Genomic DNA, 16,610 nt, shown 5'->3' on the forward strand with positions numbered 1-16,610 from the left:
ATTTCTACGTTATGGACGGCAATTCGTTCGGTATTTGAAAGATTGGAAAGGGGTCGAGTGATGAGATTCGGGGGTTTGATCTTGGACGAAGGGAAATTTGCATTCGAAGGAACAAGTAATCATGAAACTCGTGTTTAAAGTGTGTTAAAAAAGTAACGTGTATAAATAGAACAAGCAATATATATCCTAGTATAAGTACTCGCTAAATAGATAAAGTTACTTATAACAGTTGTAAAAGATTTTATTGCTTAGAAACACCTGTTACTTTTACGGTACAAATGACCTATATAAAAAATACGTATCGTTAAACTCCAATACGTAGAATACGTATCTTAAAAATTAGAATAATTGCATTGTCACAGATATTAACCACGATTAAACACGATAAGAAGTATATCGAATGATACTCGAAGAGGAGAGAAGAAGAAAAAACAAAAAACAAAAGTACGTATACGTCGACGTTCTTCTTCGTCTTCTTCTCCTTTCGCCGCCACGTTCATACGCAACTCTACGTTACCCTATGCTTTCCCTTTCGATAAGTATCCGTTGTTTCTTTCGTTCTCTTAAAGTAAGCAAAGCACCCATTCGATCTTCGATCGGTCGTTAGTCAAAACAGCACCAGAGCCTTGTGATATCGTGAAAAAAACAAAACGATTTGCACGCGTGGTCGTTAGCCAATTAGCGTTTGCTTCACACTCGTCCCCTTCCGTTTCTCTCTCGAGTAACAGTCAACACGGTTCGCGTCGCGACGGATCGATTTTATTTTTCCACCAGGAACGACTCTGAGTGACCGTGACTCGTGCTCTCTTAATCAAAGATCGATCCCGTTAATCATCGTGTGAACTGTTAATCGAGATCTCGCGTTTAGATTCCCGTTTTTTTCCTCTTTGTTTTTCTTCCTGAAGCACGAAACTTCGTTATTTGTACTGATTCTTCAGTTGCGTTCGCATGATCTTGCCGCTCGGGTTCTTCGGTATGTTGTCTACGAACGTGACACCACCTGCAAGTGTCCAATTATCAGCTATATCGGGACTCATTCCGCTGGATGTTGTTGAAAAAGAAAAAAGTTGCGAGACCGTTTTTCCCGGTTGACAAAAAAGAAAATAAGGAAAATTGAAGGAACGTAGTTGAGCGTAAGACGTGATTAGTTGAGAGAAGAAGTATAATCGAGTTGCGAGTTGATCGCCTTGAAGAACTTGTTTATTACGATCAAACGAGAAATCGTTCGAGTGTGCACGTTCGTCGTAGACTTTAATTGAACGTAGAAGATACACCGTCTTACCTTGCAGCTCTTTATAGTCGGACACTTTGCCCTTCACGAAGTTCTTAATATCCTCCTCGCTCGCTTTCCCGCCTTTTTTCAGCACTATGAAAGCCTTCGGTACTTCGCCGGACCTCTCGTCTGGAATACCAATCACAGCAGCCTCCACAACGTCTGGATGCATTCTTAGACACGATTCTAACTCAGCTGGTGCCACCTGGTTAACAAATTTCAAAGAAAGAAAATAACACAATTGATTTTCAGTAACAAAAGAAACAAATGAGAAATTAAACGTATGTAAATAATGCAGACTGACGGTTCGTGCGAAAAAAGATAGTGAAACACGGTGTTTATGTAATAAGAAGCATGTGAACGTCGGTTACGTCAGTGCTAGATTAAGTTGTTACGAAATTAGCAGATCATCGTAAATAAAAGTTTCGAGGAAACAATAAAATTCAAGTACACTTCGCCGGCACTTCTAGTAGAATAATTACAGAGTGTCGAAGAAAATGTTTCATCGGCCTTGGAACCTTCGATTTAACCCTTTGACCGAGCACGATCTACGATGAATTTTCGATAGTAGAATGAACGAGACAGATGACGATAGGAGATTGATCAAAGGGACCGTGTGTGGTCGAATTGAGCGGGGGAAAAAGGGAGGCTCGTTTACCTGGAATCCTTTAACTTTGATTAACTCTTTCAATCTATCCGTGACAAAGAAATAGAACTCATCGTTATAGTAAGCGATATCCCCGGTTTTCAGCCAGCCGTTCTCGACCATCATCTCCCTAGTGGCACTCTCGTTGTTCAAGTACCCTTTCATAATGTGAGGCCCCCTGACCCAGATTTCACCGGTTTGACCAGGGCTAGAAACATCTTCCTTGGTAACTGGATCGACTAATCGTATATCGCATCCGGCGACATTTTGTCCGATACTTCCTGGTTGCAATCCCATCTTGTCCAGGCAAACGACCGGCGACGCCTCTGTCAATCCGTATCCTTGGGAAAGAGAACCGGGAAAAAATTGAAAATCTGCGAAAATTTAGCGAAACCCTTTCAACGATACACGACTATTTGCTTGAAAAAGAATAAAACCGCGCTCGACTATATCTCAAGGTCACAGCGAAAGGTTTGAGAGGAGCGAGCTTTCGAACCTTGGATTAATTTTTCAAAAAATTCTGACTCGGTGTGAGGAGAAATTTAAGTGTTTGTTTATTAGGTAAATTAGAATGTCGAAGCGTAAAGTTGAAATTTGAGCAACAGCAAAATTGGAACATCGAAGTATCGTTAGAGTTTCAAGTTTCGCAGTTTCTCTATACCTTGACAGAATTTCAAAGTGCTAGAGTCCATTTGGAACTTCTGGTAGAATCTTTCCACGTCCGACTGTGCCAAAGGAGCGGCGCCACATATGAAGTGGTGCATGGACTCCAAATACTCCCTCTTCACGAACGGAGATGCGTTCAAGAATAAGAGTATCGGCGGTACTAGGAACAGACCTGATGACTATACACAAAATACCCTTAGAAAATCGTCGAGATTAATTTCCCCCGCTTAAAACTCGCAGACGACCGTTTTCAAAGTTTGAGAAAAGGAAATTCTCACCTTGTGGTTCGCCAGAACGCCGATGAATACCTCTGGCGTGAATTTCGGCACCGTGATTATTTGCGTACCAGCCTCGAGACGCGGCAGAACCATACCGTTCATGCCAAAAATGTGGAAGAATGGCAAGATCAACGGTATGATCTCCTGAGAATCAGCTGTAACGGTGAGAGAATTAAACGAGATTATTTCTCCAATTATTCGTTAACGTTAAAAGCAAAGAAAGAAGTAACGATTTATTTACTCGTCGCTTGCTGCCACATTTCCTTGTTAGCAGTTCGATCAACCATCTCCATATTGGAGACCAGATTTTTGTGCGTCAACATAACACCCTTAGGCAAACCTGTCGTTCCGCTGGAATAAGGTAAAACGGCCAAATCGTCCGGTGAAATTTGCGCCTCGCTCAAAGGTGGCAACGATTTTCCACGTGTGATGAGATCCTGTGTAAAATGACGTTTAATTTCAAGCACAGTTCGAAACCTGTCGCGTGGTTCTCATCAATTTTCCTTCGCACCTTAAACGGCACGCTGTCCTCTGGAATTGGTCCAGTACCATCCTCGATAACCACGAAGGGTGCTCCAGGTGCGAGAGTGCCTCTCGAGGCTTCGAGTGTGGTCCGTGCAATTTCTGCCACTGTAATGATCGCCTTCGCCCCGGAACTCTCCAGTTGCCTCGCAATTTCATCTGTTCGAAATATGCCACCGGATAATTTCCAGCCATTACGAACGAATTACCCGAGGTTAAGAACGAACCGTCGTTCGAAACAGGCAAAAGTGTCGCAACTAATACCAATTTCACAGTCGTATCTTTTTTCTCCAACTTTCTCGCCGAATCGCACAAATTGCGTAATTCGTATTTGAAAATTCACTGCCACGACGGATAAGGAGGAAGACGTTTTCCAAACGATACCGTGTGTTATCGGTGAATGTTTACATAGAAGTGAATTAATTATCGCTCGTTATTGCCCACTCACCGCGTGTGTAGAAAGGATTCACCGTAGTGACCACTAGATTAGCCTCCAAGATCCCGAGGAAACCTAGGATCGATTCTGGATAATTTGGCGCCACCAGGGCCACAACGTCGCCCTTCCTCAGACCCATATTTATCAAACTTCTCGCGATATAATTAGACGCGTCCCTCGTCTCGCTGTACGTGTACTTCCTTCCGGTCACCGCGCACACCTGAAACGGCGGCATCGATTGCATTAGAATAACGACACTCGTGTTTATGTCATACGGCCTGAATTATGCAGCCCGAGTTCTCTCCAGACGTTTCTGCAGGACGAAAACCCAGAGATCTCTTGAAATTCATCCGGTTGACCCCGAGTAGTATCGAAAATTCAATTCCGATCGCCAAGCATCTTTTGCCAAATTTAACCAACACGAACAGAGGGAACAATTTCAAACCCATGCAAATGACGCGGTATTGTAATTAACACCGGCGACGTTGAATAATTTTCGAAAATGAAAAGTAAAGCTCGACGGACAAACAGCTTAACTATGCGCATAACTTGCGACCTCCACGCGTGCAGCAAAGATCAACGCTTCGAATATCATTCCCATGGACGTTACACGCATGCAATTCAATCAACTGCAACGAGTGTAATTACTCCCACTGTTTCCCTCTCACTGACAATCCTACTACTCACACCAGCTCGAACCGATTTAAATATTCCTACAGTTCAGCATTCCTCTGCCGCCTCGGCGACAACTGCTTCGATACTTTCGATAAAGAAAACAGGAAGGAAACTTCCTGCACTTGCCCTCGATTAATTCTTCCACGAGAGAAAAAGAAAAAGGATATTTTTTCGAGAAAATTACCAGTGCCGGTTGATTATGATGCTTGTCGATGTGCCTCCATATGTAATCTTGGACAAGCATGTGCAGCGGCGGTGAGTCGCCGTAAGGTGACGGAAAAATTTTTATTTTCTTCCCGTTTTCATCCCCGACGATTTGCTGCTGCGCCTGGGTTGACGCGAACTTCGCCGACCGGTTTAACATTTTCGCCCCACTCTCCTGCAGCTGGCAGAGTCTGCGACCGCAGCGAAGAATTTGCCTGATGCTCGTCATGCTTCGAAACTTCTTCTTGATCCGCACGAGCCTCTAGCAGTTCATCAAGGCAATTATCCAGCCCCTGAAACGCGAAACGCAGTAACGTTCCAATGAAATTTATCTACCATGGCGAATGTCGTTTCTCTCTAATCGCTAGAACAAGTACAGTGGTTCGAGGAAGTGAACGTTAATCGTTCCGTATAAAAATCGCGAAAGATTAAAAACTGTCGTACGACGACCGTGAGTTTTATCACAGCGACAGTACAAGCCTCCTCTATTAACGATTAGAGAGATACACGTATCGAATATTTTGCATGCATCGTGCAGAAGAGTATGGAAAAACAGCTGACCGAATAGTTGGCGGTGTTAATTATAAAACGCGAGTTCGGCGCGAAATTTTCACGACGTTGATTACCAGACGCGAGTTTGGCGCGAAATTTTCGCGACACCCGTTAACGCGCGCAGGTCCCTATCTAGGCCACGCTTTTGCCAAGGGAAACGAAGACATAAAAGAGACAACGAACGGAAGGCGGGATAAAAAATGAATGGAAATACGTTTCCTGATGTTGTGGGTATAATCAACGCATGAATAATATGGTAAACGTGTTAAAACGATCGTGGGCATAATGGAGTTTTAATGCACAGAACCAGCGATCTATGCACGTAACCGTTTACCAATAACATTATCTGTCTGATTACCGACGGCTTATTCTACTCGATAGATTTTCGTAGAACTTTGCGTTAGATAGAACCTCAAGAACTATCGAAGAGTTAATCATGCCAAGGTCGATTTAGCAGCGCAATTGCCTCGAATATACCGTACGCGTTGCAATGTAACATATAGAGGAAGCAATAACACATGCACAGAATATCTCAACTGGATTCTTTTGCATCGAATCAGTGGACGGTAATCAGCAAGACCAACAGTACGTATGTATGTAACGAGCAGTCAATAACAAACAACGAAACGGTTCAAAGTACGATCATCGTTATCGACATTGACACACCTCGCTTAAATGTAATCTCAGACACGTATGTATGGGCATGCGTACGTAAATACACGAGTTGATTTCGCGGTTCTTATCTCACAGACGGTACAATAAGTAAACTGAATGACTTGCAAGTACGCAGTCTGCCCTATTTTTATCGCGATCGCGAAAAAGGATAACAGTTATGAAAATGTCCTCGATTTTACATATATTTGTATATACGCTGTGCAGAGCTGGAAAGAAGACTCGCGAAAGGGGAAAAGGGGCACTTTGCTCCTCGAACGTTCTCGCAATCTTACGCGTTTAGGCTAGAGGCACACGAGTGTTGAAACGTTTTTTGGCTCCAATGGACGACCTGCTGCATTCACTGGTATACAATGCAGAACGTGCTCTGACGGATTCTAAGGCATAAATACTTGGAAGAAAAATTAACAAAGGTTGCACTGTATGTTAAAAGTGACGCACGTTCGCAGTCTGCGAGGTCTAATATACGACAATGTATTTCTACACGCTCGTGTACCCCCAGCGTTAGGCTGTTGGCGGGACACGCTGACATAGTGGTGGCATTCCATTATTCACCGGGGGACGCGTTCCATGATCTACCATAAATATTAAGTACCGAAACGCGGGAATATAGGGATGCTAGTAGCAAAACGTGAATATTTTCACTTATATTTATACGTGTGCGACAAAATTGAACGTATCCTCGAGAGGGTGGTCGCTTTTGCCGGCCCCAAAAATAGCCAATCTGTGTGATTTGTTTTTTAATGTAATTACACAGAGTTTACTGCGATGGAAATGAACGTGAGCCTAATCGAACTATTTTTAACAGCGTAACGGCTGGGAGGACCATTTGCACAACCTTTCAAGTACCTTCCATATGTTGTGCTTATTGTTAAATATATTCATGAATTAAACTATTACTGAAATATTATTTATTTGTAAATTCAAAATATGAATTAAGAAAGCAATCCCTGTACGAAGTCGTGTTAAACTCATTCTCACCAAAAGGACCTCACCAAATTAGCAGCGATAGACACTTCCCCGAGCAAATGACGAAAACTAAAATTGATAAAACATAAAAGAAAGTAGAAAATTTAAACGTTGTATTACTAGTTGGCACTACGAGTTCACGCCTATGCCAGTGTGTTGCAGCTATCGCTTAGCACTGTCTCACTCGTTCTCGATACCGCTCATTTACTCTCTTCGTTACGCGATCCGGTTAGTGTGCGTGACCACATCGGCTAGCAATATGCTACGGCCGAAAATTCTCGCGAGGTAGCGTGGGTCTATTTCACTCCGTCCATTCTGACCCGCATTCCTTCCACGGGACTTCTTTCCAGCTCTGCACAGTGTACACACGAATATAGGCAAAATCGACGACATTTTCATACGTGTATTCCTTCCCGCGATCACGATAAACAATGGTAGACTGCGTGACAAGCATCCATCATTTACCCAGCGCGCAGAGATCCAAGGTGCACGACGAATATTAATTACCGTACCAGATGTATAAATACGTATAAATTATACACTGTGCAGAGAAGAAAACTTCGAACTGTACTAAACGACGAGAAAGAAGAAGAATGGAACAAGAGCGGTAGAAAACTCCGAGTACTCGAAGAGTTCACCTACTGCGGCGCTCAACGTTGCAGACGACGCTTGGCGGTATCGGTGCAACGGCCTTAAATAACGTTCTACGTAAATAAGCTTTCACGGAATGAGCTAACAGCAGACAGTGGCGGTGCAGACGGGCACACCAAGGAGATCACGAAGGAACTGAAAGGGAGGCACGGTTCTCTCGACGACGTCGCCGTATACAGTTTTCACCCGTAATAAGCAATTCGCCTGTGACTGGCCAGTTGCCTATTACGGTTCGGCACGTCGTTTAGCTCGATTTTGCTTTCGAACGAGACGAGATAACACGGAGGGCTGGCGATAGGATTCGAGATGTGTGTAACAACCGCAGAGGATCGTTAACGACAGAGCGAGAAAGCGTTGTACATATTCTATTGTTTCTTTCACCAAATGACGTCACCGTTCTTCATTCGACCATAAATATTTATTCGCGGACCTCTCACTCGACGGCCGAAACGAAGAAGTGGGGACAGCGAGTAGTTGCTTATTACGAATCGACACTGTTACTCGTCGATTATCAGAGAGCGCGGTGTCGCCTGCCTCTCATTGTTTTCACGCTATCGTGAATGAAACGGATGCAGCGGCCAACGATAAACTCGCGTTTCTCGCGGCAATGTGGACGCGCGAGAAATGTCCATTTCGATCAATCAAGTTCGGTGCACTTAATTGACCGCGTGATAAAAAGTCGATCGACGTGGTATCGTCTTCGACCGCGGCTAGACCGAGCTAAACGCATAACAGTTATCGAGGGTAACAGGGAGATAAGGGAGGCTCGAGAGGTAAAAGGTGGAATTTAGTAGTGTTTCATTTTTTCTACCAAGTTAATATCGAATCAGTCGGCTCTCTCTATCGGACAAATTCAATTTCTCAAATGTGCCGTTAAAATTATCTCGCGTATTTAACGTAGCAATAAAGATACGATTAAAAACAAAGTGCATCTTCGAGTATGCAAATTGTTACGTTTCGAATATTGAACGATACTCGAGTACATAGACGTGTAAAAACGACTACACCGTGCAAAAAAACCAGACTGGACTACCATTGAACCTGACCCTAATTATGCAAATTACAAGATACTCGCAATTACGATGCGATACTTATGCATGCAAATCGGAGAGAAGAAGGACGATAAAACGAACGTTAAAACAGGTATTAATCATCGTTAAAAGGAACGACGACAGTAAGATAAGCATCCTATCGTAGTAAAAATAACGTGTCAACAGATCAAATGCACACGATTACAAAAGGGACATAGAAGGAGAAGAAGGACGATAAAACGAACGTTAAAACAGGTATTAATCATCGTTAAAAGGAACGACGACAGTAAGATAAGCATCCCTATCGTAGTAAAAATAACGTGTCAACAGATCAAATGCACACGATTACAAAAGGGACATAGAAGGATCTCGAATCCTTTCTCGAATTCGATCGATCGATCGATTTCCCTGCACCGAGCCAGAAGAACCTGTTGCTTTGGAAACCCTGTTTTCGTTCACCTACAACCTCGTGCGTTCGTGAAAGTCGATAGAAAAACCGGTTGCATGCATAGGAAAGAGCACCTGCAAACGTTCGCAAGTGAAAGTTTTATACTTGATTGGGGAGATATCACCCAACGAAACTTACCGTCGTCGAGTTTACCCGATTTCAGGAAAAGAGACAACGAAAATTCATAGATACCGTACAAATCCAGGAACCTTTTGCCGCGAATCTTCCACGCGATTCGCCGTTGATGCAGAATTGTGACTCAGCCGGGAGAAGAGAGACTTCGACTTTGGCCAGTGCGTTTCTTTATTCGTGACAGAGGTTCTTTTTTCGGGAGGCGGCGGATACTCGAGAATTCTCGATTCAAGCACGGTCACACGAAACGACGGAAACGACGGCCGGCGGGACGAAAGCTATTCTCGATACTGGCGAACCTCGCTCGCCTAACTGTTTTCACTGACAGACTACGGGATTCTCTGGCAAACCACTTAACTTCTGCTCGCCTGTAGATACCGTTCTCCCCACTATACGGCCGTGTACGCTTAGTAAAAGAGGCGTATACAAGGTGTACCGCGAAGAGAGGACTTCACATTCCCGAGGTCGGCTATTCGAGACGCAGTAACGGGCCTCCTCCGTGCAGCTGCAACGTTATACCGCATGTGCACTTTGTTCCACACCGGCCAACTTCGTTCCTCGAGTACTCGTTCCGCGAAAACGTGGACGCGCGTTTAATTCACGCTCCACGATCAATTCTGTCGCGGGGTTCGCTGCTCACCCATCGCCTCTCTTCCATCGTCCACGATTCGATCGATCGCGAACGATTTTTCGTCCACGATTCTTCGACTTCGACCTCCTGTCAATTATTCGATCAGCTTCGCTTTCGGAAGGATAATTGCCGGTGTTATCATATCGGTGATATCCGATAACCTAGCGCGTTCAACGTAGGGGAAAGCGGGGTAATTTCGGTCACTTTAATATCCGAAAATAAAAAACGCGTTATTTGATTTTCTACGGTACTGCCACTTGGTAATGACTCAAACAGCTGATATTCGTCGTTTCTGTGACTGTAGCAGACTTTCTTCCCATTCTTGTCGCAACGTAAATTTACGCCTTCTCCGCGGTACTGATACTAGACACTTCGAGCTGTCGATTAATATGAAGAAATGAACGTGTATCTCCTCTACTTGGAAAAAAGGGATACAAGTTTGTCAGCTGGTTTAAGTAGCAAAGATCTCAGAGGTAGAATGTTTTCTTTCAGCGATCGTTCCAATATCGACGGATCGGTAGTGTACGTTAACATCGAAAGTATGGTAAATTTCTGGGCTGATTTGGAATTGATCTACGTCGACAGATCGGAGCGATAGATCCTTGCTAAAACGACTACATTATCCCGACTCCGGGTGATTACTTTAAATGTCATAGCAGGCTTAGAAAACTAGCTCTGTGCGCCGACAAAAGTTACATAATTGAAGCGGGCCGATTTTGCCGCTCGTATTGCATAATCGATACCCATTTACGCGACAGAGCCGAGCGTTTCGAGCGCAGAATAGACGTTCCGCGCTTCGATACCCCGAATCGAAAATTATCTTCCGCGAGAGAGAAACAGAGGAAGAAATAAAGCGAACCGTGATATCGCAAGCTCCTGCAACGTCGAGTTTCGTACAAATCGAAAATCTCTCCCCTCTTGCCATCTGGCGGGACGAAATTTCGCTGTGCAACAGAGTTTATCGTTGGTCGCTAAAACTGAACACCCTATGGAGTGAACCTCGATCAGCCTAGAGACGCGTCGACGTTTATTTATGAATTTATCGACGGAAAGGAGTTCAATCGTCGATTGAAACCAGTAGCCAGTGACCCTTTGCGCAGTTGGTGACGTTCGCGGCGGCTAGAAAATCACCGACTTCTCATTTTTTCCCTTTCTTACTCGCCGTTTCACCATGCAGTCCGCATTTAACCCGAACGATTGCGCCCGGCACGTTTCTCGGTGGCGTCGTTGCGTCGGCGCGGCGTCATCGACGCCGACTCCGACGCCGCGTGCAGGCCCGTACGACGCTTCGCTCGAAACACGTGTCTGGAGGGGAAAAAAATAATGTGGAACGACGTGGACGTGTACGTGGGAATCGTTCGTTTCCGAGATATCTGTTCGCGACTATTGTCTGGTAAATTAGCATTGACACTGTGGCGAAACAATCGGTAGGGAAATACAGTCGGAAATAGAACAATGAAAAATAGAAAAAAATTCAATTATTCGAGGAGCAATGTGCAACGTTCAAAGTTCACCAATGATCGGTTGTTCTATGTAATATCGACACCGATACGATCGAAGCATCTCGTATATTCTATCTGAGAAATTTTTTCCTTGACAATTTCAAAGAGAGAGAGAGAGAAAAAAATCGTGTTCTCGATTGTACAATTAAGCACCCCTCGAGGATTCATCCCTGTTTGAGGAAAAGTGACGACTACGACGCCATGTCGACGTTCACCCCTATAGTTGATCCTGGCTGCAACCCCCGTTACGTCCCCAGTTGACCGTGAATCGTTAGTGGCACGTATTATTCAGGATTATCGCGTGATTCGTGGTGAACGGGCGGGGTTTACCCACTTTGATCGTCGTCACCAGCACGGCCGACTGTCGCTAGGCGAATCTGGGCTATGAATGAAGACCCAACCCTTCCATTTCGAGGTAATTAAAGTGTGTCGGGAAAGCAGTCGATTTGACGAGTGTTTGTATCGACAGCGGCGGAATGGTCATCCTCTATTCGTCACGTCAGAGAGATTGCGTCATTACGAGATCAATTTTTTCCACCCTACGGTGATCGGACGTGGGACGTGGTGCCTGAGCGATCGGTTTTTATCGGGAGAGGGCTCGTTCAGGGCGGAGGAAACGATGACTAGAACGATCAGAGTGCGTGAAATTTTTCAATCCATGAGCGTTTTACAAATACAGACCTATACGTATCGTATATATATATAGATAGATAGATAGATAGATAGATAGATAGAGTGAGAGAGAGAGAGAGTCCCGTTGCACGATCGTTCGTTTAATGTTCGACGATATATACGAGAGAAAAGACGTCACGAATGAATGTAGGACGATAGGGATCGAAACGGAATTGCAACGTAACTCTACTTATCGACGATGAAAGAACATAATAATCAAGACAAGGACGAATCTTAACTACCGCTTTGAACGGGTGTTTTGTTTTCTTGCGTTCGCAGGTCTTGATAGTGTTACTGTTGTCCGTGATCCCCTGGCCAGGACCCAGCGTATTTAAAATATCATGCCCCCGCGATCGAGCGTCCGTGGTGAGGAGGATAGTGCAGAAGGTAAAAGAGAAATTTTTCCTTTTTTTCTCGTCCTTGACAGAAGCGATTCGTTTTCGGTTGTTGACGAAGTTCGATGTATAGTTAAGGGGAGGGATTGTTCGAACGACGAGGCGATAGCGCTTCAGCATTCTCGAGATTTCAGAGATGGATGCCAATCCTGAAGAAATATCAGGTAGAGCTGCCGCTGGAATGCCCGTTTCACGAGAGCCGAGATATTTTTCGACCGCAGCAGAAGGCCAAACATCAGCACAGGCCGTCGCAATGGACCTGCGGCCTGTGCGGCAAGTCCTTCTACGCAGAGAAACACCTAGATGCCCACTTCGATAACAGACACAAAAGTAACGTTAACACGGTGAGTTGGTTTTTGCAATTTCTCTTGGAAAAATATCAATTCTCATCTCTGTGCATAAACAACTTCGTTAGTTTCACGTTCACGTGCATTTCTAGTGAAATTAGAACAAATTTTCAGTTTCTTCGCTATCGATGCTAAAACAGTGATATACAGAGTGCAAGATTTGCAGTGCCACAGTTTTGGTGATAGAAAAATCCTTTGCTAACGATGTTAAAATCAAATCCCCCCGATACCAGAAACTTTCATGGTACTCTCTCTTAGATGCAAGTATACGAACTTCATTAGCCAACAAAACATGTTCTCCAGTACAAGATTTTCCTTCACCCACTAAAAACTTTCACCTCAATTTACCAATGGTCCACAGAGCCAACCTAGCGTCCAACTTTCGTTAAACACCTGAAATATCCCGTGTTCTATTCCACGTTACAAAACGTGACTGACTGCCAATTCTAAATGCAATGGTTTGAGAACAGGCGGAGGACGCGGTGTGCCTCGCGGACTATTGCGACATCATGAGGTGCGACGTGCTGGGTAACCGGGACTTCGAGAGTTCCCTGGTGGACGACGAGGCAGGTCATCACAGCACCGATATACAGGTCTGGAAGGAGAACACCGAGCAACGTTCCACGTCGGTGTTGCCTTGCGAGTCGCGAACCTTCTCGAGGACCTACCCCGTAGGCGATAAGGCTTGCACGATTACCGGTGGAGGAGCGGTCACCAATATCCAGCAGTATTGCCATCGCGAGGACAGCGGTGCACTGGAGAATCATCGTTTGCCGGGGACAGCTTATCACGTGGAGATCGCTGGTCCGGACAACAAGAGCAACGCCTGCGACAACGAGGACGAGGACGAGGACGAGGAGGACGAGGAGGACGACGAGGAGAACCTCGTGGAGGCGGCTCTGCCGGCTGTAGATAAGAAACAGAGGCGCAAAGGATTGCATCTGAGGAAGCTCAAGTCCAACTGCAAGCCCGAAGAGCTGCAGAAGCTGAAGCTGCAGTGCGAAGTTAGTTCGACCTCGTGAGGGTATTGATGACCTTGGAGAGTTTGGTGGGGTCTGACGAACTCGCTGTTACCATTTTATTCGTCAGGTTCAATTTCAGTTTCTGTAAATTCGCTGAATGAAGTTAGCGTTGAAGCTCTGAGGACGATAGATGAAAACCTGTGAACGCAACTATTCAGCCCAGATACGTCTGAGCACAAAAATAGGCAGCCTGACTGTCAATTTTTCTACCTACGTATATTTGGGGAAAGGGTTAAATGAAGTTTACAGCGTGATTTATTGAATTTTCAAAGCAAAAATTGAACCGGGGTTTGTCAGACTCTACCAGGCTAACATTAGGGAGAAAATTCACCCGACTAACGTAGGGTTAAGATGATTATAGATGGGTCGGAATCGTCTCCGAATGTTCCGAGGGAATTTCGATGAGATCGAGGAATAGTTGCGAAGGTATCTGTCGCTGTCCTTGAATTCGTGAATTCCATGGAATTCGAAGAGATTACAGATTCGATACAGGGGTTGAGTATGTGAAAATTCATTACTTGGGTGTAAATTACTGTACTTGAAAAGAAGCTTGGGTTCTTGTAATAACGCTTTCGTCCACCGAGTAACTATGAGTACCTTGTCCTTTGTAGAGTATTGAATATGAGAAATGCTAATCTTTCGCTTAATCTCCATGCCCTGAAATTAATCATCTAACTTTCCACACTCGCCTAACATTGTCGTATTAAAAACGAAAAAGAAAAACAGAAAATTCGTAGACTAACATGTCACTAAAAGAAAGAAAGAAACAAATAAAACACGTAGTAGTTAGCACATAACAGCAAAGAACAAGATAACAAGCACGTATATCACGAGAAACAGGCTTATTTATTTCGCAGCAATATTAATTATCCTCTCGATCCAATCGACAGATTCTTGTACGCGATTGCATCGCTGGACTTTTGACGAATCTCTCGATCAGGGATTTCCAGGAGATCGAAGGTATGCTCGTTTCTCGCGTAATCGACACAATTCGATCAAACTGTGTGCTTTTCTCTCATCTTCTTCTTCTTCGATCCAGGGGAACTGAATCGCGCGATATGCTGGTACCTAAGCTGCGACAGGTACTGGGAGGACACGAAGAGGCAACAAAGGCACACACCCTGGTACCTGTTGACCATTTTCCTCGTCGTTCTCTTCACGGCGAGTTACATGTGCTACTACATTATTTGGGTGCTGTTCAAGTACGTACGTCCAGACAAGTTACATCTACGTACATATATCCACTCGTAACTGTGTTTCGCGATTTATCGTAGTCTCTATTTACATAAGTGCACCCAGCGATAAAAGTAGTTATCAGCGGGACAATTAAACACGCGCCTGTAAATGTACGGATTCGTGGCGAGATAGCGACGAATATGAAATATCCCGAACGACATGTAACAATAATCCGAATATAACTTTATTAACTGTGAAACTCGTGGAAACGTATGAACCGATAGCGGGGCGAGGGGGGAAACAAAATTGGTCAAGATAAAAGTACGAAGCTCGTTGCACGTTTTTACATTTGAAAATATTCAAATATTCCACGATTTTTCATTGTTTCGTCTTTTTTCCACATTTAAATAAAACAACACGCGCTTCGTTTTTACTCGATACTGCCGAGTGATAGTAACGCTCGAGGTCGTTTCGACCATTTCCGATACTTTCGTGCAAAGTTTCGTAGGCAATCTGCATAACACAAATGTAGAAAGAACTATGTGGAGATAAGAAAGAAAAAGAAAAGATTCGAGTAATTTTCCACGTTTCTTCGCGGAAACCATCGAGAGCAATTAAAAAATATTAGAAGAGATACAGCCACTCGAAAAACGTATCTTTCTACTTATCTGACAGAAGTGAAGTACGTGTGGATTTTATGCACTCTAATTAATTAGCACGATACACCGTTGCGAACACGATCTTGATTATCTGTCAATTTTCTCTGCCCCTATTGAATTTCTCTCTCTCTCTCTCTCTTCGCTCTTAGCTCAGCAGACGAAGACAGACTGGATGGATCAGGAAGTTTAGACTACACGGATGGAGATCTCACGGCTACGTCGTCGTTACACGATCAGAGTGGTCCCGGCGAGGGTAGAAGCGGCGTGAGAAGAAAAGGAGATCAAGGGGACGAGAATCTAGCTATTACGAACGAAGAGATGCCCGATCATTACATCTACGTACCCTATCCACCTGAGCTAAAGCAGCGATTACTGGACAGGTAAAGAAAAGTTTGAGAAAAACAGAACACACAACGGGGAGAGTTTTTAACACTAGAAGGAAGAATTAGGGAACAGAAGTGACTTTTCTAATAACCGACAGGTATCATCGTTTGTCATATTTTCACATTATCTTTTCCACGTTCGCGTCTACGTCTAATTGGCATAGATAACAGAACAATTCTCTCCCATCGGCCGTTTCAAGTTACACGAAAATTCACTTTTCCTCGATGGGTCGATTGCCCACCTGGACGATCCTTCTAGTGTTAAAGGGGGCAACGGTATCGAAATCGTATAGTGATCCACGTACTTGTAGCTGCTACAACAGAACCACTCGACTTTAAGAAGCGATAGAAGAGAGGATACGGGCGAAAGATGACGCTCCTCGGACGAAGAGACGAGGAGAACGCGAGAAACGAGTGTATTCCATGGCAAACACCACGATCTTTCTTAATTTTCCTCCTCCCCTTAATCTTCGTGTTTTGTATACCAACTGTGGGAATAAATTGCAAGATGTACACGAGAGAGATGATTTTTATTTCTTCTAGCTATAAGTATATCCCTTTTCCTTTCTGTCGGGCAATTTTATTTGAAAAATTTCGTCGTGGTTTTAACTCGGAGGAATTCTTTGGAAAAGTAAGAGAAACGGGAGGGGGAAATGGTGTACTTTGCT

General features: G+C 44.3%; 2 protein-coding genes across 4 annotated transcripts; one reads left to right on the forward strand and one right to left on the reverse strand.

Moving 5' to 3' along the window:
• Window positions 1–303: 303 nt before the first annotated feature.
• On the reverse strand, window positions 304–9,571 carry LOC108571448 (4-coumarate--CoA ligase 1). The gene is made up of 10 exons (XM_017933504.1): window positions 9,216–9,571; window positions 4,681–4,993; window positions 3,834–4,041; window positions 3,375–3,544; window positions 3,105–3,300; window positions 2,864–3,018; window positions 2,581–2,764; window positions 1,932–2,260; window positions 1,283–1,478; window positions 304–1,000 (listed from the first exon to the last, which is right to left on the reverse strand). Exons 2-10 carry the CDS (start codon window positions 4,927–4,929, stop codon window positions 918–920), a joined length of 1,770 nt encoding a protein of 589 aa, XP_017788993.1. The 5' UTR covers window positions 4,930–4,993; window positions 9,216–9,571; the 3' UTR covers window positions 304–917.
• A 1,986-nt stretch (window positions 9,572–11,557) lies between these two features.
• On the forward strand, window positions 11,558–16,398 carry LOC108571331. 3 transcript variants are annotated; one of them, XM_017933344.1, is made up of 8 exons: window positions 11,558–11,703; window positions 12,240–12,347; window positions 12,490–12,699; window positions 13,173–13,706; window positions 14,615–14,684; window positions 14,764–14,926; window positions 15,709–15,939; window positions 16,254–16,398. In XM_017933344.1, exons 1-8 carry the CDS (start codon window positions 11,677–11,679, stop codon window positions 16,279–16,281), a joined length of 1,371 nt encoding a protein of 456 aa, XP_017788833.1. In that variant the 5' UTR covers window positions 11,558–11,676; the 3' UTR covers window positions 16,282–16,398. The 3 variants fall into 3 exon arrangements, with proteins under 3 accessions (XP_017788833.1, XP_017788835.1, XP_017788834.1); XM_017933346.1 differs by having other exon boundaries at window positions 16,266–16,398; XM_017933345.1 differs by lacking the exon at window positions 11,558–11,703 and adding an exon at window positions 11,725–11,925.
• Window positions 16,399–16,610: the final 212 nt, after the last annotated feature.

Source organism: Habropoda laboriosa, unplaced genomic scaffold (assembly GCF_001263275.1).
Source record: "Habropoda laboriosa isolate 0110345459 unplaced genomic scaffold, ASM126327v1 scaffold57, whole genome shotgun sequence".
Classification (NCBI taxonomy): domain Eukaryota; kingdom Metazoa; phylum Arthropoda; class Insecta; order Hymenoptera; family Apidae; genus Habropoda; species Habropoda laboriosa.